We start from the raw sequence: 14,464 nt of genomic DNA, 5'->3' as shown, positions 1-14,464 counted from the left end.
TTTGGGCCCAGGTCCGCCCATTTCACCCCAGCTCCCCTCTGACCTTATTTCTCCAAACACAGATCCAGCTTTCAGCGTCACCAGCACAGCCTTCCCATCGGGGCCGCCCAACACCTGCACCTCTCCTGCCTTTATAATGTACATCTCTCGGCCTATCTCCCCCTGAAACAGAGAAGGGGTGAGCCCCTCTGCCATTACCAAAAGTGACCACAGAGGCGGCGGGGCTGGGCCCGGAGGCTACTGGTGCAATGCAGAGGACCCTAGGATGGCATCCAGCCCCACCACTGACTCAGTGTGCGGTGCAGGGTCAGTCACTTCCCCTCTGGGGCCTCAGTTTCCCCATCTGTGGATTGGGGAGAGTGGCCACCCCCGGCCTGCCTGACTGACAGGATTACTTGGGGAGTTAGTGATGTGATGGAAAGGGAAGTAAGCTAGGTAAGCTAGAAGGTGCATGTGTGATGGCATTCTGCAAATTCCTGAATCTACACGCCAGTGGAGGGCCCGGAGGCATGGAGAAAATTAACAGCGGTTCATCCAATAAATTGATACCTAGCCCATGTCCCTTCAGGAGCTCGGTAAGTGTTTGCTAACTGAAAGAGGAATGATAACAGCATCAGTAATGAAGTCCAATGCTCGTGCTACATTTTCCTGTGCGGGGCATTGCTCCAAGTCCCAGGTCTGCTCAATGATAACAGCATCAGTAATGAAGTCCAGTGCTCGTGCTACATTTCCTGTGCGGGGCATTGCTCCAAGTCCCAGGTCCTCAACAGCTCTGGGGCAGGAACTCTTTGCCCGAGGTCGCAAAGCTAGGCCAAGGGAGAGTGGGGATTTGAACCCAGACAGCCTGGGTCCAGAGCTCATGGCTGCTGTGGATGGAATGGTGTCCTTCCCAACCTCATATGTTGAAGTCCTCACCCCCCGTTGTTCAGAACGTGACCTTTTTTTAGAAATAGGGTCATTGCAGACGTCATCCATTAAATAAAGATAAGGTCCTACTGGAGTTGTATGAGCCCCTAATCCAATACAACTGGTGTCTCTAAAGGGGATACTCGGAGACAGAGACAGTTATACTGAGAAGATGATACAAAGTGACACAGGGAGAGGACAGCCATCTATAACCCAAGGAGAGAGGAGCATACCTTTCCCTCGCAGCCCTGAGAAGGAACCAACCCAACTAACCCCTTGATCTTGGGCTTCTAGCCTCCAAAACTGAGAGACAATGCATTTCTGTTGCTAAAGCCGCCCAGTCTCTGACACTTGGTTGGAGCAGCTGGAGCAAACGAATGCAATGGTCTGAATCCCAAATCAAAGCAAACGAATGAATGAAAGCGTGCATGCATACATGCACGACTGAGTGAATGAATGAATGAATGGCTTGCTTCAGACTGCAATCAGAAACACCCAGTCTACCATGCACCTTCCAATCCTCATGCCCTCACAGTCCCCTGCCACATGTCCATCACACCTGGAATGTTTGAAAGGAGAGAGAGCAAAATAGATAAATTGATTACACTTTGTACTCATTCGACAAACGTTTCCTGGGCGTCTCACACGTGCATGAGCTTCTCAACAGGAAAAAAGTTTCATGTCCCTGTTCTTCGTCCAATTTGACACAGGGCTGAAGGGTCTAAAGAGCTCACCCTCGCCTCATTAACCGCCCTGGGGTGGGCAATCAATGGTGGGAGGCGACAGGTGGGGGGAGGGGGGTGCCAATCTCAGCAAGATCAGCGCAGCGCAAAACTGGACAGCAGAGGGCGCCATTCCCACTTGCTCATCAAGTGCTCTCCCCCGCCAACTCCAACCACCTGGTTCGGTCTTGCTCCTTTGCCAGCAAGTTCTACATTACCCAAGGATAGTAACAGCGGCAGTGGCACCGACTCTGCCAGCACGGTGCCAAACTCTGTAGGCACAGCTTATTCAATTTTCACAACCACCCCAGGAGGGAGTACCAGCAACATCCCTACTTTACCCATGAGAAGCGAGAGACTCAGAGAGGGCAAGCCACTGCCCCAAGGGGCACAGCTAGGAAGTAGCCCTGGTGTCAGACAAATCACCCAAACCCCTCTTGGCCTCTAGGGCTGCAGCTCTAAGTTCTCAACCATCTCTCCTCAGTCCCCACGGCTCTCTGCTTCCGGAAACTTCACTACTGTACAGCATACAACTTTGGCATGGGGGCCTTCTTGGGCTGGGGTTTCCTGTGTCTCAGAGGGGTTGCTTGGGTGTTTTGTTCACCCCTGTACACACACCCAGCCTGAACAGCTCTGTAACAGGGGAGCTGAAATCTGAGTTCTTGCCTTTCCACCCTAACCACCCACTCACAGGTGACCTTGGTCTCACCGTGTATCCCAGGGAATGGGAGCAGAAAGGGCCTCAACACTGTGTAGCCCCAGGTTCAAATCCAAATGTGTTCTAGGATCTGATGGGCAGTTTAAGGAATGAAGGGAGCCTGGTAGAGGGCAGTGGGGAGGGCTGGGGCCTGTGGAATCAGGAGAGAGGGTGATGTCCCGCCCTCAGGAGCAACCCCTTCTTCACTCCAGTAGACTCTTGCTATTTGGGACAGTGGAGCTCAGTTTTCAGCCAGAAGTCTGGATTTTTATGTAAGACCTTCAAATTTTTTAAAGGTTGGGAACTGATCCAACATTTTTTTTTTTAAGATTAGGAAAAAAGGGGAGCCTGGGATCCAGCCCTGCATCCAGCCTGCTTCTCCCTCTCCCTCTGCCTGTCTCTCTGCCTACTTGGGCTCTCTCTCTCTGCATCAAATAAATAAATAAATAATTTTTTTTTAATTAGGGGGAAAAACCCCACACCCCAAACCACAAAACAATGTATGGGCTGGTTCCTATATGAAGGCCACCAGTTTGCAACCTCCAACCTACCCCAGCCCCATTTTCCTGATAGGAAGACCAAGACCCTGGAAGCAGCTCCATCTATAGGGTCAAGGCCCAACCTCCTGCTCGGCCCCTTACTTTCCTTTTCTGGAAAGCGGGGTTCCTCATCCCAGTGCCCCTGGTCCTGTGTCCTGAGCAGAGCCTGAGGCACACCTGGGTTCAAGGCCTGGAGCCAGACAAAGCCACCTCATGCCAAACAACCCGAGAGCCCTGGGGTCAGCTCTCCCTCCCCAGGGATGCCGCTCTCCCTGGGCTTGCCAACACTCCCAGGCCTCCAAAGGCACCCCCTTCAGCCCAGCTCCCAGCAGGCAGGTGCACCGTAAATCCCAGACTGTCGTGCAGCTGCCTCGGGCCACTCACCTTCTTGCACACGTAGTCGTTGGGCAGATAGACGACAGAACGAAGCCTCTTCAGCATGTCAAAGATCAACTGCCGGTCACAGCCCTGTCCCCAAGAAGAGGGTAAAACAATGCCTGTTTAGGGGACGATGTGGCCTCGGGGCCTTCCCGGAAGCCCGGGGATGGGGGTCCTGGGGGGGCCATACCTGGAAGAGAGCCACTTTGCTGACAATGTTATAGTTCACGTCGATGGCGAGGTCCAACCGCATCTTGTCTGGAAGCTGCACCATCAGTTCTGACTCGTCTGGAAAGGAGACCCTGGCAAGTGTCAGAGGCACATCCAGGCCTCTGCCCCACCCTCCCACGGGGCCCTGGCCACACCATTCCTCTGCCCCCCCGGACCACGCTATACAGGGAGAGTCCCCTCTCTGGGTTGTTCAGATGCTATTCCCTGTGCAGGGAACACCCTCATGTCTTTCCCTGGTTAACTTCTACTCATTCTTCAGACCCCAGGACTAACGTCACCTCCTCCAAGAAGCCTTCCCTGGAGATCCCCATGCCCAGACATTCTGTTTAGCAGTCTCTGTGCTGTAGCACTGATCACACCCCTCATTGCAATGGTTTCTTCCCACCAGCCCGAGAACTGAAGTATATGGAACACTTTTTTACAGAGAGCTTTACAAAGGTGGTTTTAGTAAATCTTCCCAACAACCCGAGAGGTCCCCACTACTATAATCCCCACTTTGCAAGAAAGGGAGGCTCAGGAGGGCAGTGACTTGCCCACAGCCACGCAGCCCAGGGGAAATGGCATCAGCCCCCCACCCCGGTTGTGGGGTCCTGGGCCCGTCCCAGGAGAGCAGGGGCCGAGAGCGTTTTGCCCATGATGGGGTCCGCCCCTCCCAGCAGAGCGCCTGGCACAGAATGAATGTCGAGGCCAGGGACAGGAAATGCACTGCCTGACCTCGATCCCGACGCCCCTCCCGCTGCACCACCATTATTTATGGGCTCAAGTGTGGATCTGCACGACCCTGGCCCTCTCCTGTGGCCCCTTCGTGTGGAAGAGGGCAATGGTTCAGATGTCACAGGGCTGTCACTGGGACAGAATGAGGCAATGGACGGCAACATGTCTTTACAGACTGAGTGCAATAGCAGCGGATAGCGGCGAAGGCTCGACCACTCACTGTCCACAGATTTGACAACCCCTCGGCTCGGCTCAGGAGATTGGGCGCTGAAGTGTGGCTTCTTCAGAGAGGGAAGCGCGTGGAAGCAGCGGGGCCCTGAATCAGCTGAGACAGTTGAGGGGGTTCTAAGGCACAGTGCCAGTGGCCCACTGGCTTCTCAGGGGCTTTCAAAATGATGTCTAATCTCTGAAAACTAAATTACTAGCGCCCCAAGATTTAAAAAAAACGACTGGGGAGAAAATGTGTGACTTAATTAATGTATAAGTAGCACATTCAAATTTAATTAAGAATCTGATTAGAATTCACGAAAACTTCACTACATTTAAAAACAATGTACAGGGGCACCCGGGTGGCTCAGTGGTGGAGTGGTGTGATCCCGGGGTTCCGGGATCGGGTCCCACATGTGGCTCCCTGCATGGAGCCTGCTTCTCCCTCTGCCTGTGTCTCTGCCTCTCTAAGTCTCTTTCATGAATAAATACATAAAATCTTAAAAGAGAAAAAAAAAGAAAGAAAACAACGTACAGGTAAGTTTCCCCCACTTCACAAGGGTCACTGAGCCCACCCTATCATTGGCAAGAAAGCAGAAACGGTGGTGAATTAAAGGCATCATTGTGGCCAAAGAATCTCAGAAGCAAAGCATAACATCAAAAAACCTAGCAAAAAATATGTGTATGTGTGCATGTATATGGAAGAGAAAGAGAGGGGCCTTCCCCCTGCCCCGATTCCTACTGTACTTCCATCTCTGATGGGGACGCATCTCAGAGGTGATGGGGGGCAGGGCACCTCAAGTCTTCAGGGGTCTCCTGACAGCCCAGTTGGGGGTACCTCATGGACCTCCCTTAGGCCCCCCTCACTTGAAAATGTTGGGGCCACAGCCAAGAGGCCCCAGTGCTCAGGACCTCAGGGACACAGGGCAGAGGCAGGGGCCAGGAAGGCAGGGGCCCAGGAGGAGGTGGCCGGGGGATAGCTGGTGGCACCCAGAGCACCCATCTTACCCAGCATGCCTTGGGACTGCCAGGTGTACTCGTACCAGGTCTTGACACGGTTCTGCACGGACCTGGGGATCTTGTAGAAATTCATGTACTTCACTGTGCTGTCCATGCAGCTGCGGTAGTAGGTCTGCCCGGCGGTGGCGGCCCCCACCACGTCTCTCATCTAGGGGCAAAGTGAAAGAGTCGAGGGTCAGAGTGGGGCTTTGGGGCCGTGCATCATGAGCACGTTTACTCTACACAGACGAGGGGCACTCGAGGAAGGGGGATCAGGAGGGAGGGAGGCTGCCGACAGGGGTAGGCAGGAGCGAGGCTGCTGACCCCCTGAGCAGCCTCAGGCCCTGGAGCCCCACCAGGAGGAAAGGCCTCGCTGGGCTGGGCTGCTTCTGGTCCCACCTGGCCCCTTGGTGCCTAAAGCCACTTTGACCTCAGGGAAGAAATGTGAACCTGATGTACTACTGCTTGGGCAGGACCCAATTCTGAGGCCGCCTGACTCTGGCTTCCTGCACTGAATAGAATATGAGATGGAGCCCTCCCCCTGCACATTAGACACCCCCAGGGGTTTCTCTCCGAGGGAGCAGTCCAAATCCCCAGGCCTTGCAGACAGCCATTCAGCCCAGCTCCGCAAAGATAACCCAAAGGGACCGACCTTTCCAATGGAAGCAACGGTAGAGAAGATTGGGACCTAGACCCCCACCCCCACCCCTTTCACCCAACAGGTCCCAGAGCTCCAGGCTCCTGAGTCTAGGACTCGTGCTCTTTCCCAGACTTAGTCCAAAAGGAATGGCCACAGATGGTGACATTTCTGGCAGTAGTGGGAGGGGCCCTGGCAGACGGGTGGGTGGCAAGCCAGACTGGTGACCCAGCTACCTGTCCGATCATCACAGAGAAAGCAAAGACACCCGTGAAATAGTTCAGCCCCTGGAAGACAATTTCAAAGAGCGTTCTGGGGTCAGGCAGCCCACCAATGGTGATGAGGGTCTTCACAGCCCAGTAGTAACAGCGAATGTAACTAGAGAGAGAAGAGGAAGGGGACCTCGGTCAGCAAAGGCCCCACCCTGCTGAGCCTGGGTGGCCTGGCTCTGACAGCTGTGCAAGATGCAAACGCTTTATTTCTAAGTACAAGGAAAACAGCTTCACACCCACAGAGCCCTGCGGTTTGCCGAGCGTGCTCATAGATGCAGAGGCTTGTTGTCAACTCCATATACAGATGTGGAAACTGAGGCTCCAGGAGATTGTTAGAAAGACTTGGCAGGAGGATAGACCAGGGTCTTCTGACTCCTGATGTCTGGGCTCCCTCTATATTCTTTCAATGTCCACTAACTTCCCTTTGCCATCCCGCCACATTGGTTCATGGAAAGCAAGAGCGACTTTGCACTTGAAAGACATATCAGGACTACCTTTCTGACACTCTGCTTTTCCCACTCCTTTTCCAGATAGGGAAACTGAGGTCCCAGAAGGCAAAGGAAACGGTCATGGTCACCAGCTGGCCAGGTACAGAGCTGGGATTAGAATTCAGGCTGTCATCTGCTTCTCGGAGCTTCACCCACTGTTAGTAACACCTCTACACAAGTGCATGAACCTAGGAAGGGAGGTCTGGGTGATAGGGTCCTACTGGGTGGTAGAAGGCATAGGAGATGCCCCAAGTTTATCTCATTATCACAGAGAAGTAAGAGTCCTTCATACATCTGTTCACACCTTCAGGCTGTGCCCTTCCAATGGGTGAGGTGAGCAAGGCTCAAGGACAGGACAAGCCCAGCTGTCCTGTGTTCCTCCCTGGGTGTGCAGGAGGTGTCCAGAGCCTGCCCCACCTCCAGCGTCCTGATACACCCACACTTCTGAGGTCCCTGCTCAGCACCAAAACCAAGACCATCATCTGGCTGGCAAAGATCACCCAGTCTGATGATGACCCCAATTGGGTTCCCCCCTGGTGCTCTGTTCACCAGCTATTTTTGTAGAGCTGTGGTCAGAACATGGGCTCTGGGTGGGACTGCCTGGGCTCAAACCCAGCTCCACCACTTCCTAGCTGCATTAACATGGACAAATTATTAATCTCAGCAAGCCTTGGCTTCTTTCTCCTAAAATGGACATGGCAGGGATCCCTGGGTGGCGCAGCGGTTTAGCGCCTGCCTTTGGCCCAGGGCGTGATCCTGGAGACCCGGGATCGAATCCCATGTCGGGCTCCTGGAGCATGGAGCCTGCTTCTCCCACTGCCTATGTCTCTGCCTCTCTCTCTCTCTCTGTGACTATCATAAATAAATAAAAATTAAAAAAAAAAGAAACAGTTTTAAAAAACAAATAAATAAAATAAAATAAAATGGACATGGCAATAGAACATCCTTCACAGGGGGACCGTGAGGAAAAAATGAGGTGCTAGAAGAGCTCCCGGGACATGATGAGCTCTCAGTAAACGTCCGCTACCAGAGCTTTCTCTGTCGCTGGCACCGGCCACACGCCCAACCGCTGTAGGGAACAGCAGACTCGCCTGTGTCCTCAAGCAGCTCACCATCTAATGGACAGCACGAAATCGTGCAAAGAGCCCTGGGAGGGAGCCCTGAAAGGGAGCAGAGGTTACTGGGGAGTTATGTTGGAGGGGTCTCCGCCTCTGACTACGAGCTGGGAGGCCTGGGGTGGGGTGCTGGGTAACCCTGGGCGACCCTGCTCCTCCTTCCGCCCTGGTACTAGACGTCTCAGAGCAAGGGTCTCCCCAGTAAAGCCCCGGTCATACCGTCCCCCGGCCACCAGAGGGCGTGCAAAGCAGCCTTAAGCAGAGAATGAGGGGAGCACCTGTCTGGGAGCTCAGGGAGTGCCCCTAGGCCACCAACAGAAAGGCGTGGGAGCAAGGTCCCCAAGCCTCTCCCCAAACGCTTTCTGGTTGGAGGAAACTTCTACTGGCGTGGCCCGTCTCAGGGTCTTGAAGTCCTGGCATCTTCCCTGCTACTGGGCCTGTGGGGACCCCTGCGTGCTCCAGGCCAGGCAGAAGCAGAGCAGGATGGGAGACCCCCATAGGTGTGAGCTTGGGTCCTCAAGCCCCTGGGCCAGAGCAGACACTCAACAAACAGTCACTACTTTGAAAGTAATTTACCCATGATATTGGACTTTTGGAGGGATCCTTCACCATTTGTGCTTTTTTGCACATATTGGGGGTTCCCTGTAGGATTTTGTTCAGAGAAAGGTAGTGCTGCCAAGACAGAGTGTCCCTTCTAAGGTCCCTGCAGGAGGAAGTCCCTGATAGCTGTCCCCTGTCTTCCCCTTCTCTGCTTGCCATTCCATCCCAGGCCTGCCCATGATAGGTGTGCCAGGCTCAATCCTGGGACCTAGGTTTTTAGCTTGTTGGAGCACAAACCCCTTTGTGAATCTAAGGAAAGCTAGCAACCTTCTCCTTCAGGAAGCCAGCATGTCCTCAAAATTTAGCTCCAATTTCCAGGAAGGTGGTGGTGGGGTCACCCTCTACGAGTCTGGATCCCGGGTTAGGAACCTCTCTCCTGGTATGCCGGCTTCCCTGTAAGAATGACTGTAGCTAGAAAATGGCCACTGACTCCTGTCCAGGCATGACCTGGACATGCTGCACACATTAGTTTATCATTCCCCACAAGAAATCTCAATGTAGGGACGCCTGGGTGGCTCAGTGGTGCAGCGCCTGCCTTTGGCTCAGGTCGTGATCCCCGGGTCCTGGGATCGAGTCCTGTATCAGGCTCCCTGCATGGAGCCTGCTTCTCCCTCTGCCTGTGTCTCTGCCTCTCTCTCTCTCTCTCTCTCTCTCTGTGTGTGTGTGTGTCTCTCATGAATAAATAAAGTCTTTTTTAAAAAGAAGAAATCTGAATGTAACACCATCTTCAAGTTGTAGAAGAGAAACTGAGTCTCAGGAAGGGAGGGGCCTCCACCAAGGTCACAGAACAAGTTTTAACGAATAGCTTCTGTTCTTCCCTTCCCTGGACTCCTAAAGTCTGTGCCCAGGCTCTCCAGGCTCACACCCCTGATCTGGACTCCAAGTGTTCCTGCTTACCTTCCCACATGGCCCTCCCTCCCCCTGATCATACCAACCCTTTGTCAGGGCCTTTTGTTGCTCCTCCTATCAGGTCCCTGGGCTTCCTGCCTATCTTGTTGGTCCATCCTCCCCTCAACCATCATCAGCAGAGTCATCTTTCTGAGATCCCCCTGGGCCCTGTCATCTTCCTGCTTCCAAGGTTTTGAGGCAAGAGGTGAGAGGGTAGCCCGGGTAGCTCTCCGCATCCATCTGACCATTACAAATGTGGCCGCATACAGGAACTCCCTGTACTTCCCCATCGGCTCTTCTGTTAAACCTGGAACCGCTCTAAAAAACATAGTGTACTAACTACAAAAATAATATATATATTTTTTAATCTTAGAAATGTTCATATCCTTGGCCGTGCCATCCCCCTTCAGGAATTTATTATGAGGAAACACTCAGGTCAGAGGACAAAGATGCTCACTGCAGCATCCCGGGTCAGACAGAAGAACTGGAGGCATACCTCCAGAGCCCAGCGATGAGGGCATAGTCAAAGAAACACTGGCCTCTCTGCACGGCAGGGATATTACTATTGTGGTTTAAAAAAAATTAATGATGGACAGATATGCATGATATTATGTTATTCTATATCCCTGTGGGTGACATATTTTTCCACATTTTCACATTTCTAAAACTGGGATGTCTCTTAAAATCTATGGGTACATTTGTTGTAATTTTTTTTTTTTTTTTTGCAAAAAGCTGTATTGACTCAAAAATGCATCACAGGATGGACTACATCTTAGAATGCAAGAAATAAAGAATGTTCCTGATCTTTCTTTAATAATCAGAATAAATATATATGAAATGAAGAACTGCAAAGAAGAACCCCATACTGGGGTCCCCATGGCTCAGAACCACACTATCCCATTAAAATATGATGAGACCCACATACCGAATTTAAAACTTTTTCCAGCTGCTACATTTCCTCAAAGTAAAATGAAACAGGTGAAATTAATTTCAATAACATTTTTTAGTGACCCAAAATATCAAAATGAATATCATTTCAATGCATAACCAAAGTTTTGGGCATTAGTAATAAGGCAGTTGACGTGTTTCTTCATATCTTCTGAACCCGTGTGTATTTCACATCTTAGTCATGCTGCGTTTTAAATATTTGGTGGCCCCTGGTGGCTAGTGGCCATGATATTGGGTAGCCCCTGCCACCACACAAGAGGGCTCCCAGAGCCCTGACTCCACCATTTTGCAACTCTGCACCTTTGTTCCGCTGCTCCCTCCCCCAAGGCTTCTCTGCCCCTTCCCTCCACCTACCAAGGCCAAAATCAAATGCAGCTTTTGGGAACTGACCGTCCTGTGCCACGTTCCCCATGCTTCTCTGGCACCAGGCAGATGGTGCGCTGGTTAAGACTGCAGACACACTGCCCAGGTTCAAATCCCAGCTCTGGAACTTATGAATGAACTGTGCGACCTTGGTTAGTCATTTCTCATCTGTAAGATGGGAATGATGTACCTATCTCATGTGATTCCTAGAAGGATTCAATGAGTTACTTTGCTAAGTACTTAAACCAGGGCTGGTACAGAATAAGCATTCTCTGCTGTAAGGGCTCGCTGCTCGGGTTAGTAGAAGTACCTTGACATCGTCATTATTTGAACACGTCCCACAACGTATGGCAGCTCTCTGGTCTGGCAAGCAGGCTTCACCTTGTTTGCCAGCTCCCGCGTGGCTAGCGACGCCCAGGGAGCTATGTTGAGAAGTGTGCTTTGGCCTCCTTCCCACTTGGCTGTGTCCATGGAGTAGAGAAGTAGACGCACACGTGAGGTGAATTTGCCAACTCTACTAGGCTTTAGGAGGCTGAAAGGATCTTTCTAGCAGGTCTAGTTTCTTTCTGTGCCTCCCTCTGCCTAGCACGTGGCAGGTGCTCAGGAAACGTGAGCTCAGTGAGGACACAGACACATGGTCCTCATACTTTCTCATGGCAGCAATGGGACCTCTTTCCAGGACTCTCTGTGGATTAGAGCCCCAGGAGGGTGACTGGCTCACCTGTTTCCCACACCATCGTAAACCCAGTGAGTGGAGCCGAGGCCCTGATAGGCAGATGCCCAGTAATACAGACAGGAGTTGACATGCAGACTGTAGAGCAGGTAGGCCGTGGTCCTGATGACCCTGCGGGAGAAGGAAAGGTGTGACCACAGCAACGGGAAGGGTGGCCATGATCTGTCACCCAGGGGGACTGTGGGAAACAAGCCCACCTTCACCTCCTCTGACACCTGCCTCAGACATCTCCCTGCTGGAGCTTCATGGCCCTGTCCCTCGGCCTGGCAGGATGGACACCTGGCTGATGGGAACCAGCCGGTGGCCAGACTGGGCCAACTGGATGCTGTTTTGAGACTTGGACAGTTAGGGATGGTGGCCTGTGAATGGCAAATCGTCAAGGCCAGGGGCTGGAATGGCCCTGAGTTCCATTTGCAGATGGTTCTGGGGGCAGGAAGGACAGAGGGTGTGTATCCTTGGAGAGGGCCAGAGAAGGGACAGATGTGTGCAGAGAAGCGCCACTCGAGAGCAACGTGGAGGAGCTTTGTCCCTGAGTGTGGCCGGCTGGTCTAGTGCCCCCGACGAGAGTTGGCCCGCCGTCCTTACACACAGCCCCCCTATGTTCGAGCCAGGTTGAGGCACCCAGTTCCCTGAGCTGAGATCAAAATGAGGCCCGGCTCCCTGGAAACAGTGGCGAGCTGTACATAGGAACCTCTGTGCGCTCTCCTCACAATTGGGGGAAATGGGACATTCTTGGTTCTCTAAAAAAACAAACATCCCTTTAGAGAAGGGCCAGGAAGAGGCCTGGCTTCCGGTAGCACTGGGGCCTGCAGGGCCAGGGGAGCTTGAAAGGGGAAGAAATATGAGTAGAGAGTGCCTTGCTCCGTTGTTGCTGCAAACGGCCAGTGTACACGCACGTGTGTGTGCGTGTGTGTCTCACCTGTAAACATAGGCTTTGCTGAGGATGGATTCCAGGCGGCTGTTAAATTCGAAGAAGGCCATGTACTGGGAAGAAGAGCAAAGCATGAGGACAGCCCGCCGTCCATGGGGGGTGTGCTACCCTCCCCTCTCCAGCCTGCTCCCCAGAACGGAGGCCTCTCTCTGCAGCGCCCCCCCAGGAGGCTGGGCAGTGACACTCACAAATCAGAGGTCCTTAGCCCTCCCATGGGTGGTGGCCAGGAACCCCATTTACCAATCCGCTGGAAACTGTGACCCCCCTCTTCCCACAGCAATTACATCCCATCCTGTTCTCACAGTTTGCATTTGTGTCAGGGGGGCTCCGAGACCATCCGAAGCCCATCGTGACATCTTCAGGGGGACATGCATCTCAGGTTTAGGACCCTGTTTTCAACGTCTATTTATAAAAGAAACCATTTTACAAAGAAACATCATCCCTACCACCCCTCACCTAGATCCTTCAAAGGCTTGTTTATAATAATACAATTATAGTAGTGACTGCTCTTCTTCACGAACACCTCTGCTTTTTATACATGGCCTCCTTACTTATTTACACGTGAGCTATGTGGTATCATGCTCCTTTTACAGAGAGGAAATTGGCACTTCGTGAAGCTGAGTCACCTGCCCAGAGTACACAGCTGCTAAGTGACAGAGGCAGGATTTGAGCCCAGAGCATACTCATAACAGCAACACCTGGCACATGTATTGCTTGACATTTGAGAACAACGGTGAGGGAAATGCCCTGAGCCATGCACTGGTCATCCTCCAGGCAGTCATTCTAAAGTCCCCCCAGAGTTTGGCGGGGGGGGGGGGGGGGATGCTTGGGGCTGGGGTCTTGGATCTCTCTCCCCTTAGGCTCAGAATTTTGTCCTGGGGTCGTGCTAAACACCAGACACATGAGTCACACACGCTCACCACCACCACGTGAACCCAGACGTGGATCCCACCACTATGTGGGGAGTAAACCTCGGCTTGCTCTGCTCTTTGGCTCTAAAGAAACCTACCTCTGTGGCCCCCAGGGGGCTGGCACATGTCGGATAAGACCGGTGCTGCTTCCAGGCTCGCCCTGCCTCTTGGGCAGCCGGGGAGCCCAGCGGTAGGATCTGCGCTCAATTCCAACACGATGTGCTGTCTTCTCTTCAGGGTCCTTGCCTGCTTCCTATTTTCCTCTGTCCTGTTTCTCCAAGTTATTCAGGGTATTGTGTTTGCCTCTTTTTGTGAATTCCCTCATTAGCGTTTTGGAGAAGAGGCAACAGTATCGCGTAAGGAGAGAGATGAATTTAATTGATCTGCCAGAAAAATCCATTTGGGAGCCTGCTTCTCTCTCTTCCCCACCTCCCTACTTGTGTTCTCTCTCTCTCTCTCTCTTTCAAATAGATAAATAAAATCTTTTAAAAAATTAAAAGAAGAAACACGTATTGGGCTGCACATCCAAATCTCTCCTGGGTACTTCCTGGCTCCTGTAACCTTGAGCAAGTGACCCAAGCTTTCCAAGCCTCAGTGTCCCCATCTTTCAGATGCACACCATCATAAAAGCAGAAGTCCCCCTGTTGTTTCTATAATTAATGCAAGCATAGACAGTGGAGGCAGGCTGCCTGGGTTCAAATCCGGACTTCATTCCTTCCGACCTGTGTGACCTAGGGCAAGTTACTGAGCCTCTGGTAAAATGCTGGTACTAAACACTCATCTCACAGGGTCGAGGAGTAAGTACTCGTAAAGCTTTGGGAATAATACCTAACACACAGCACAAGTGAGAAGCGCTAACACTTTTAGGGAACTTCCCATCCCCCCTCCCCCCCACACACCCTGAAGCGCCCCCCACCCTCCCTGCTCCCCAGTGCTGCTCAGCTGCTCAGGGCAGAGCTCAAATGGCAGGGCCAGTGCAGAGCCTGGGGGAGCCGAGGTCTCCGGTGGGAAGCCTACCTTCAAACAGCGGGGCAAGCGCAGGAGGGGATTCACGCCAAACTTCAAATACAGGAAGTCCAAGGGCAGGAGGCAGAGCATGTCCATCTGAAATCCCAGTGGGACACCACAGTGTATGAAATGGGCCGCCCCAGGGGTTGGGGGTTCGGGGAATGACAGGTCTCTACC

The 14,464-nt window shown here is 52.6% G+C and overlaps 1 protein-coding gene across 1 annotated transcript in view; it reads right to left on the bottom strand.

Annotated features, from left to right (window-relative positions):
- CNGB1 (cyclic nucleotide gated channel subunit beta 1) overlaps positions 1-14,464 on the bottom strand; it is a 67,250-nt gene that overhangs the window by 10,474 nt on the left and 42,312 nt on the right. Inside the window, exons 23-30 of the mRNA XM_072826930.1 lie at positions 14,297-14,383; positions 12,357-12,421; positions 11,426-11,548; positions 6,267-6,408; positions 5,403-5,562; positions 3,433-3,530; positions 3,249-3,332; positions 44-162 (exon numbers count right to left, since the gene is read on the bottom strand). Of these exons, the coding sequence (XP_072683031.1) occupies positions 44-162; positions 3,249-3,332; positions 3,433-3,530; positions 5,403-5,562; positions 6,267-6,408; positions 11,426-11,548; positions 12,357-12,421; positions 14,297-14,383 (878 nt within the window). The remainder of the gene's footprint in view (positions 1-43; positions 163-3,248; positions 3,333-3,432; positions 3,531-5,402; positions 5,563-6,266; positions 6,409-11,425; positions 11,549-12,356; positions 12,422-14,296; positions 14,384-14,464) is intronic.

The sequence above is a fragment of the Canis lupus genome, chromosome 5 (assembly GCF_048164855.1).
Source record: "Canis lupus baileyi chromosome 5, mCanLup2.hap1, whole genome shotgun sequence".
Lineage (NCBI taxonomy): Eukaryota > Metazoa > Chordata > Mammalia > Carnivora > Canidae > Canis > Canis lupus.
This window is presented reverse-complemented; position numbering and strand designations above follow the sequence as displayed.